This window comes from Hetaerina americana, unplaced genomic scaffold (assembly GCF_022747635.1).
Source record: "Hetaerina americana unplaced genomic scaffold, ioHetAmer1.1.p SCAF_16, whole genome shotgun sequence".
Classification (NCBI taxonomy): Eukaryota; Metazoa; Arthropoda; class Insecta; order Odonata; family Calopterygidae; genus Hetaerina; species Hetaerina americana.
The window spans coordinates 911176-922372 of NW_027286719.1; the positions used below are offsets into that span (position 1 = coordinate 911176).

General features: G+C 41.7%; 1 protein-coding gene across 1 annotated transcript; it reads left to right on the forward strand.

Annotated features, from left to right (window-relative positions):
* Positions 1–550: 550 nt before the first annotated feature.
* Positions 551–1696, forward strand: LOC139687046 (uncharacterized). Its single transcript, XM_071584151.1, has one exon. It carries the CDS (start codon positions 551–553, stop codon positions 1694–1696), a length of 1146 nt encoding a protein of 381 aa, XP_071440252.1.
* The last annotated feature ends 9501 nt before the right edge of the window (positions 1697–11197 follow it).

Below are 11197 nucleotides of genomic sequence, written 5' to 3' on the forward strand. Positions count from 1 at the left end.
TAAAGTTTTCAAGTGAGTGCGCCGATACTTTTATTCTGGAAAATTGTTGTGAAAAGACATCCCTGGTGAAAATCTGGTTGCAATCGAACGACCTTGCTTTTCTAAAAAACGTAGCCGGTAACCGGAAGCAGCAGTATCTCTGGTCCCGTGAGTGGTGTCGTTATCCGACAAAAACTGTAAGTAAAACCCCCCCCTATTCCGAACCCTATGCGTGTTTCGCGTAAATATATTTGAATAATAGAGCCAAAACGCGAGGGGAAAACCCACCGGCCGCCACGTGGCAGCTACCGGTCGACGTCGGGGGATTTTCCGAGGCCGTCCACGCCCGGGCAGGGCAAAGGTGTGCCGTGCGGGCGGCACATACCACTAGGATACTGACGGAACTCTACCCTAGGAATCCACGCCACGGCCACCAGCCGGAGCGTCATGTGACCAGAACTTGAACCTGTTTTACCCCTGTGTATCCCACTTGTATGTATTGCGCCCGTGCTGACGAATATCTATGTCCTAAACGACTTGAAGTGCGGAATTCTCTATGACTACCGACAACATGTCGGGCGTGGAAGGAACCGCTGGTGCCAGGGAAAGGACCAAAACCCTCCTCACCGAAACTAAGGGTAAATTTGAAAATAGTGCAAATGACCTCAACCAGTTACTGGCTCACGAGAAAATGACAAAAGAAAAGAAGGGGGAAATGATGGGATGCTTCAGTAAACTAACCTCATGCTTTCACGAGATACTTGCTGAACTAAATGCGCAGGTTGCCGCAAATGAAATCCTGGTGGACTCTTCAACCAAGACCATAGACCTAATTAAAAATACCATCGCGGAGGAATTCCAAAAAATGTCGAATATACCCAAGGCTCCTACTCCTCTATTTACAGACATTGTGGCGTCGCAAAAGGCGCAGAAGAAAGCGACCCAAGTAAACTTGCCGGGTGCAAAACCGATCCCAACCTCAAACTCGTTTTCTGTTCTGATCTACCCTGGAAATGACGATCTAGAAACCAGCGATCAGACAAAGGACCTAATCATAGAAAAGGTGAACCCTTCAAAGATCGGCCTGAAAATTAAAAGAATCAAACGAGTGGCAAACAAAGGTGTATGTATAGAATCAGACTCCAACCTAATCGAGGAAAAGCTGAAAACATGTGACGTGTTCCAAAAAGGCCAACTAATCATCAAGAAACCGGAAAAAAGGAACCCACGCATCGCGGTCTACTCGGTCAAGAACGATATAACGGAGGAACAACTGCAGGATTGCCTGAAAAATCAAAACGACCTAACTGAACCAGCACTGGTCAAACCACTATTTAGATTCGGCAAACGAAACGAGCATGTTACCAACTGGGTAGTGGAGCTGGATCCTGAGTCAAGAAAAGTGCTAATGACCTTCGGAAAAGTCTTCATTGGATTTAACTCTTGCAAAATTAGCGACCATATCCATATTACGAGATGCTTCAAATGTCAGGGTTTTGGCCACCTAGCTAAGGACTGTAAGAACGAAAAGGACTGCTGCAGCCACTGTGCAGGGGAACATAAGTTCGAGGACTGCGCCAAGGAAAAAGAGAACATCTGCTGTAGCAACTGCAAAAAGGCTAATGTCCAGGACTCCAAACACTCGGCAGGCGATTGGAAATGTCCAATATATTGTAAATTAAGGGATTCTATCGTCAGCTCAACCAACTATGGATAAATCGCCAGGTAATGATGGGAAGATAAGGAACAACCTGCAAGCAATACATATCGGTCAAATTAACCTTCAGAAAGCAAAGGTAAACACCAACGAGATAAGGAAGGTAGCAGCAGAAATGGGACTTGTCATCCTGCTAATTCAAGAACCATACGAGTACTTTAACAACGAAGAAAGAAGCTGGAAAATACCGGGATTTGGAGTCTCATCACGGGTCTGTCCACCAAAAGCGAAGGAGAAGTTCCTCGCCAGTGTAATTTAATAAATAAAAACTATGACCTGCTGTACCTTGCAGACTGCTCTTGCAAGCACTTCGCGGTGGCAGAAATAAGAGCAGACCGGAATTCACTTATCCTCATTTCGGCATATCTCCCCCCTTCGGAGGAACTGAGTAACTACCTGCCGAAACTAAAAAACCTCCTAAAACAATTTAGAAACAAAAGAACACTTGTTGCCAGGGACTCAAACTGCAAAAATGAGATCTGGTACAGCAAACATACCAACAAAAGAGGACTGGACCTCGAAGATCTCCTAAATGCAGAAGATTATTATATCTTAAACGAAGTGGGGCAACCCTTTACATTTCACTCGCCTCTCGGTGAATCAAATATAGATATCACATTATGCAGCCCCCCTTTGCTAAAAAAGGTCTCACGCTGGACGGTACATGACGAACTTTCCATCAGCGACCATAGACTAATCACGCTTGAAATAAAAGTGGAACTAGAAAGAAGGAAAAGAAAGAAAAGACACAACATTGGCGCCGCTAACTGGGAAAAGTTTGCGAGGGAAACCACCGACGAATCCTGGTGCAGACTTAACAGTATTCTCTGGGAGCCAACAATAGGAAACATAGAAGAGAGAGTGTTAGCTCTCACCAAGACACTGCAGTCTGCGGCGAAAAAGTCTATCCCTCTCATAAAGGAAAAAAGCAAGGACGTCCCTTGGTGGAACGAAAGGCTCCACAGAAAGAAGCTAGAATGCCGAAACCTTAGGCGAAGAGCGCAAAACAGTCTAAACACTGATGAAAGAGAAATAAACTGGAGGAGATTTTCGGGAGCAAAACTGGAATACCAAAACCTCATTCAATACTCCAAAGAAAAGAGCTGGAAAAAGTTTGCTGCAACCTGCCTCAATGACAACCCCTGGGGGACGGTCTACAAACTAGCGAGGGAAAAGCTCAAAATTCCACCCACTTACTCGTCAAAAAACGGAGCGGGCGGAGAAGTGCAACTCTTGGACGCCACGTGCCAAAATATCCTGGACTCTCTAGTACCCAGCGACAACCAAACTAATGAAACGAAAGAGCAGGAGAGGATTAGGAAAGAAGCGGATGAAGAAAAACCTTGTGAGACAATACTGCTCACAGAGGAAGAAGTAAGCACCGCTATCTACCAAATAAGACCAAAAACGGCACCCGGATATGACAACCTGAACCCCGAGATCATCCAGGCAGCAGAGCCACTTGTGGTAGGCTTCCTGACTACGATCCTTCAGGACTGCTTCAGGATGAAGTACTTCCCCAAAGCATGGAAGAAGGGAACGCTCTGTACAATCACCAAAGCAAAAGAGAAAGACCCGTCCGACCCTAAGGCCTACAGACCCATCACTCTTCTCCCAGTATTGGGAAAAATATTCGAAAAAATCATAAAAAAATAAAATCGAGGAAGCTGTGCCGGAAGAAACCCTACACCACCCAAGTCAGTACGGGTTCAGGAGAGGAAGGTCTACCATCCAAGCTGCAAGCAAACTCCTCGGAGAAATTAAGGGAAGCCAAACTAAATATGTCCCTGTCATCTTCATTGACTACCAGGCAGCCTTTGATTCGCTGTGGTGGCCACAATGCATCAAAGAGCTTAAGAGAAGTGGCATCCCTGAAACTATTGTCACTCTAATTAAAAGCTACTTCACCGACAGGAGCACTAAGATCGAGCTCAACAACTTGGAAACCGAGAAGGAAATCTCGAAGGGAGCCCCACAAGGGTCAGTTTTAGGACCCCTATTGTGGAACATCGCAATGAATGAACTACTCAGGAAGCAACTACCAGAGGGATGCAACTGGACTGCTTACGCTGACGACATTGCAATCTCAGTCCCAGGAAACACCAGGAAGGAGCTTGAGGGAAAGACTAAGACCTGCCTTGACTTACTCCAGGAATGGAGCACAACTACAAAACTAAAGATATCTACCACAAAGACGGAATACGTGGTCTACGGGAAAACATTAAAAAGAAACCCTACCGTAAAAATATACGGGGAAAACATCAAAAGGGTCGACAGCTTCAAATACCTGGGGATAACCCTAGATGAGAAATTAACCTTTCAGAGCCACATCAACTTTACCACACAACGGGAAAAGAAAGTCTTCTACCAACTAAGACGATTATGCCGGGAAAACTACAAACTGGAAGCCAGCAGTTTCGCCAAAATTTATCATGGAGTTACTATACCCATTGTATGATTAGGGGAGATTTGGGGATCCCGCATTGACCAAAGCAGGATCAAAAGGAAACTACACGAACTGCAGAGAGCGTGTCTCATTGCTACAGCAGGTAGTTACAGCTCTACGAGTAACGAGGCGCTAGCGGTGATAACTGGGATCCAACCGATCGAGTACTCAATCCAAGAAAGAATTCTTAAGTCAAAACTGAAAACCGAAGGAGAGGTACGCCTTGGAGACATCATATTGAGCAACGAGGAAACCTGGGACAGAAACAGGAAAAAGATCAGATCCCATTTCCTGAGAAAATGGGAAGACGACTGGACAAACACGGAAAAAGGAAGTGCGACAAAGGCTTTCTTCCCCAACATTAAGAAAAGAGTGGGAGTAAGCATCAAACTTAGTAGGCAAATAACCGAGATCCTTTCAGGGCATGGTAACTTCAAAAGCTACCTCAAGAAAATCGGGAAAATTAAAGAAGATGAATGCGAGTGCAAACTCGAAGCGGACTCAGCAGCACACCGAGTCCTCTACTGCCCGAAATATGCTGAAGAACGACAGCAACTGGAAAAAATTACAGGACCAATAACAAGCCTGGAAACCATTGGAAAAAGCCTGACAAACAAAAAAGTTGCTGAGATACTGAGGAAATTCGCCGACACCAGATAAAACTAAAGTTTCATTAGCCAAAGAATGGACCAAAGCTACAGAAGAAAAGACATGACTAAAAAAAAAGGAGAAGAAGAAGGACAGAAGCTGAAGAAGAAAGAAGAAGGACCGAAGCGGGAGAAGAGATCACTTTGTAAGCAAATAAGAAGAAATCACCCGTACTTGTATAATGCGAATCAATTTGCCAACTATTGTGTAACTATACTGTAATCAATCTATTAATAACCTGTCTGAACCCTGTTGAAAATTGATAAAAGGAAAAATGTAATCTAAGGAATATGGGGGTTAAAAATATAAGGTACCCCACTCAATGTACATTACAATAAAGACCTGAACGACCCACCTGTTTCACGGGGGCCGAATGAGAGAGAACTGGAAAGCACCAGCGTGAAAAGTGGGAAGAAAGGCCCCTCGAAGGATGGGCCCGGTCTCCGCCAGCTTTCCAGTTCTCTTCTCCTTTTTTTTTTGTCCCTATCTAAAAAAAATTTGAATAACTTATATAGTATTGCTTCCTTATGTCTGATTATTGTTTGTAAAAAGGGGAACTAAGATTCAAAGGAATCCCCAACTAACTGTGAAGTAAAATAAAAGTGGACCCAGGAAACCATTGGTCAAATGGGTCCAAAAATTTAAAAAATTTAATTTGTCCCTATCTACTACCTAGCGAAACCACAGCCAAGGGAACGGGCTTGGAAGAATCAGCGGGGAAAGAAGACCCTGTTGAGCTTGACTCTAGTCTGGCACTGTAAGGAGACATGAGAGGTGTAGCATAAGTGGGAGCTGTAGTTCCCTCGGGGACCGCAGTCGACGGTGAAATACCACTGCTTAGATAATTTGCATTTTGATATAGTTTCTATACTGCCTTATATATATATATATATATATATATATATATATATATATATATATATATATGTACATACACACACAAACACATATATATATATATATATATATATATATATATATATACATATATATATATATATATGTGTGTGTGTGTATATAATACCCTTTACCCTATAATAGTACCCTTTAAAAATATATATATCTTTTTTATGTACCCTAAACACAGTAATCAGCCCGAAGGTCGGTTTGGCAGGTGATAGTAGAGTCACCCAGTACTGAGCCGTACACGGCGAGTGAAATTCACACATCAGGGTAGGGGGGCCAGATCCTTTCCCTGTGCCGGTTATGGTTTCCCAGGAAGATTTGGTACCCGAAAAATCACATAGCTTGGGTGGAACCAGAGAGGCTTGCCCGGGAATCGAACACGCGCCCTCCGGTTAATAGTCCAACGCTCTACCCCTGAACAACCGCGACTCTAAATGCGTATGCGTGTGTGTATCGGGAGTTGAGTCTAAAAAGAAGCTTCTTTCTACTTCTCAAATTGAAATATTTATTTACTTAACTGCTTAATGAACTTGTAAATGTACTTTTAATTATATACGAGGTGCACTAAATATTCACCTTTTTGTCTGCGTGAATTATTGAATTTTCCCTGATGTTTAAAAACAAACTTTCTTATTTTAAATTATACTCGATAAAATTTGAGAAATTGTCCTTTTTAGGTGAAGCGGATCCTTTGCTTTGTACATTGTTTCAGTATGGCAACAATGGCTCGTCAATACAATCATTTTGAATAAATTTGCTCATTTAATACGTATGAATCGGTCTAAAGCGCTCAAAGCATTTAGAAAATGAGGTAAATCGATGTCAAACATGCATCATTATATTTAAGGTAATTTACAGGGCTTGTCCCGAGAAGTAAGTGAAATGATTTTTCCAGGTGAAGTGGACGACTAGAGTGGGGCGATCTCTGATTGAAAAAATTGCGAAAGATGTTGGAAAATAAACACAACCCGCATTAGTTGTCTCCGGGCCGTAACAGTCTGCAGAGCGCTGAAAGACCGAATCCCTTTACGAGGGTCGCGTCACAGATGTACGATGCCACTTTCCATGGAGCGATGATTTGCGGCGGTAAAATTTTGTGTTCAACTTGAGAAATCGAATTCGGAGACTATGACTGTGATTGAGGATACTTATGGTGATGGAGAAATGTTCCAAGTGGCAGTTTTATGCTTGCACAGCATGTTCTGGGATGGCAACGAGGAGGTTGACGATGAGGAATGCCCTGGACATCCATCAACAACACAGGGTGATGCAAATGTGAGATACATACTCAATTCTGATTGAATCCCTAGTGTCAAGATGTTAGCAGAAGAGTGCAATATCCAGAAAACCATAGTGCATTGCGAGTCTTAGAGAGGATTTAGATATGACAAAGGTATGCCAAGATGGTCTCAAAAGTGCTGTCGGAAGACCGCTTGTGTGACAAGTTTGCCTTGAATCTCTTGGACCATTGTGAAAGTTACCAGATTTAAAAAAAATAGATTACTGGTGAGGACGTATAGGTCTTTGAGTAGGATTCAAGTACAACCCCTTTCAGAACCATTTTGGACCACTGGATTATACCGAAGAGGCCATGACGAGGTGCCTGAACTAGGGTCCCGTTGACGCCTTCCATGAACCGTACCAGAAGCGTGGCAGAGGCGCTGACATCGGTATGTTGATGCATAATGGTGCCGCTTTGAAAAGTTTTGCAATATGTATTTCAATCTGCAATAAAGTTTTTTTTTTATTCTACTTAGTTTTTGGGAAGACAATGTATAATTTGATAAAATCAATTTTTTCATATTCTAAAACAATAGATCGAGAATAGCCAAAGGCACTCTTATGCAGGAACTCCAAAACCTAAATCTTCCTTTCTTGACGCGTCACGGTCACATCTCATCACGGATTGTTAAATAATGCACATTAGACTGGAGATCATTGAGCAAAAATGTTTTACTCCATTCGGAAAACACTAGGTTTTCACCAAGTGTGTCAAACATATTTATCAAAAAGGGTAATATAACTCGAGCAGAAATTGTTGTTAACAAACGGAACTTGATTGACGTCTGTCATTTTTAAATGATAAATTCTCTAAGTTGACCAAGAATACCTCTGGGGATCTAGTTTATTAAATGATTTTTTAGTGAGTGGAAGAGTGGCGGTATTTAGGAGTGAAATAAGTATTTAATGGGATTCATCATAAATATCTAACATAATTTTAGTTGATTCAATCAAATATAATAATGATAACGAAAATGTCATAATTGCGTTAAGGAGACTCAAAGAATAGCATTCCTGAGTATTTTGAAATGAGCTTAAACGGTAAAGACGAAAAACTAGGTCAAATCTTAAAAGCCTAGCACACAATTTTTGGGTAAAAATATTCTTCACAAAACTTTGTCGCTTTAAATGCGAATTTCTGTGCGAATATTTTGAGGAAAGCCCTGAGTAAGCGATGAGTTGAGACATCCTTGATTCCCGAAGAAAATAAGGCTTCATTAAAATTACTTTTTTGTAATTTAATTTCTACGTGCCTTGACGCTTGAGGCCATTTGCACCTTGGTTATTACTGTCGTGGAACACTCCCAAGTTTGCTTGCGGCCGCAAGGGAATCACTGTACGCCATGTTGCTTGCTATTTATATTTTGAGCCCAATAATGAAAAGACATTGTGGAAAATGTCTTTATGGTTTTTAGAAGTATTCTCCATGATAATCAATACACTTTTGCATGCGCTCGAACCAATTTTCGTAGCCCTTTTTTCCACTCCGATTGAGGTACTTCCAAAACATGGTTTTTGAGTGCATCAACGGCTTCTTCAGGCGCCGAAAAACGTTGGCCCCGCAATTTTTTCTTCATAAACGGGAGTAAAAATAAGTCATTTGGTGCTATATCAGGGCTGTACGGAGGATGACCCATCAATTCGACATTTGGCTAGTCAAACAGGTAGTTGTTTCAGCCGATCTGTGAGAGCTTGCATTGACATGATAAAAAATGTTCCTTCGTTGCCGCTTCTTTTTCAGTATTTCACCAAGCACTTCTGGAAAACAAATGCTCGTGTTCCATTCAGAGTTCACGGTTATACGATGTTATAATGGTACAGTTGCCACATGTCCAGTTAATCCAAAGAAAAAGGCGGTTATTTGCTTCGATGTGCTTCGTGCACGAGTCACCTTTGTCGGATTTGGCTCGTCTTGGAAGACCTATACAGTGGATTACTCTTTTGTTTCGGGCTCATAGGTATAGATCCAAGATTCTTCACCTGTGTACGTAGATGTTATACACAACTTTTGATGCACTGCGATTGTATTTGTTGAGCATTTCTTTGCACCGATTGACACAAGCATCTTTTCGAGCTTTTGTCAAATTATGCGAGATCCAACGCGAACAAATTGTTTTCACAGCTAAATATTCGTGCAATATCTTATTAATGCTCGTCATATTAATCCCCAAGGATGCATAAATCTTACGATAAGTCACATGACGATCTTCCTTCACTAGTATTTTCACAGCATCAATGTTCACGACCTTTACGACTGTCGTCACTGAACGAACGGCGGCCATGATGGAATTCGTTATACCAGCGTTTCATAGTGGCAAAGGATGGGGCTTCATCGGAGGAAGTGGAAGTCAGTTGATCGATGCACTCCTGTCTTGATAATCCACGTCGAATGTCGTAAAAAAAATCCTCGCACGAAAGTGTTCACGAATTAACTCCATTTTATCGGTGAGACAAAATTTTCAAGTCACTGTAAAAAATACAAGTTATGATCAAACGACAAAGTGTTGTGAAGAAAGTTAGTGTTAAAAGGATAAAACTCTCAGGTGGAAACGTCAGATGGCGCCTAAAGCACTTAATGCTGTCAAGGCTCAACATAAATATAGCTACCCTCGTATTTAGATTGGTCCACCGTGCCAAAGTAAAAATGCTTTACTGAGAGGTTCAAATATTCGTTCTTACTTCTGCTGGTATAGAGTCAAAATAAAATCGAGCCCTAATACCTGAATACATTTATTTAAAAGTAATGTTCAACGGTTAAAACAAATACAGCCATTACGTCATGATGTTTGACGTCTGCTTCTGAATTTGAGCAAATGCGTATTCGTATGCGTTCGTGAGGTCACATTTTTTGCTGTATGCTTGGTGCCGTAACTGTTCCCATCGCCCATCCTTCTGGCGACTTGCCGGGTTTTATGTAGAAGTGATTATAGCGACCTTCCCCGTTGATCCCACAATCGGAGTACGGGTATGCAATATATTTCGTTCTATGCTGGGATAAGAGTTTTCGAATAATTACAGCAATGTAATTAGATTCAAATTCCATCTTCACAGGTTGATCACATTACGGATTACTTTAGGAAAATCAAATCTCTTTTTCGGGAATCACCAAGTCATCTCTACATACTTTCTCAGAAATATCAAATGACGAAGTGAATCTCACCGCTGGACTTAGCAGAGCTCTTTAATAATCCTGGCGCAACACTTAAAGTGTTGGTTCAGGACCCTTTGGTCACATTAAACCTTTCATCCCTCGCCATTAAACAACTACTAACAATAGTTCATTTATGCTTGCAGCCCATTTCCTAGAATAACCTTAAACCCGCTTTTCTGACTGAGTCTTCCCTCTTATTCTTTGATAGTGCTCTACATAAATCCTTAATAAACCAGCTCAACTGAAAAAAAACAAATTACAATTTATCCTATACAATAATATAAGTATAACAATAACACAACGAGTAAGTCCACGTGATAACGTCATTAATTTAAAAATAATAGCTATTTTCAGGGATTTCATATTCAAGAGTTAAATTTGGAGTGGTTGAAACAATCTTCCTACACAGGCCAGAATTCATGTTCTATTTATTTATGTCTTAATCCCAATTTTCTACCAGCTTTCTACAAGTAAAACCTATGAAAAATCACCGAGAAGCATACAGTATGGCATTTTTCTCTTCCCCCTGTACTCAACCATGAAGGAAAAGTTAAAAACTAAATCCCCAATAATATATTCATTTTCTATACATTTTTAATTAAATTTAGTTTCTCTCGTATCTGAGTAGGTGTGGCTCTCACGCCTACGTTCCCATATGGGTGTTCCAGGGCGGTGGAATTTTTATTGAGGACTGCGAATGAATCCTTAAATTTTTCCTAGTTACGAGGGGAGACCCAAAAGTAACGGGAATCGGGCTGCGGCGGGGAGCGAGAGTGGGGGAAGCCTTTGTTCGGCCGGTCGTACGTCAGGCTCACGCCACCTGCGTCAGTATGCGCAGCGCCGTCGCTGTGACTGGATCGGCCCGTCCGTTAGAGCTGTTTCAGTGAAACAACTTTTTTCATTTCGGCGAAAAGCGTGATGTCGGAATATCAAGAGCAGCGCGCTGCAGTGAAATTTTTTTCATGCTGGGGAAATCGGTCGCGGAAACTATTGTAATGCTCAAGACTGCTTATGGGGAAGCTGTCCCAAGCAAAACAGAGTCTACGAGTGGTTTACATGTTTTAAAAAT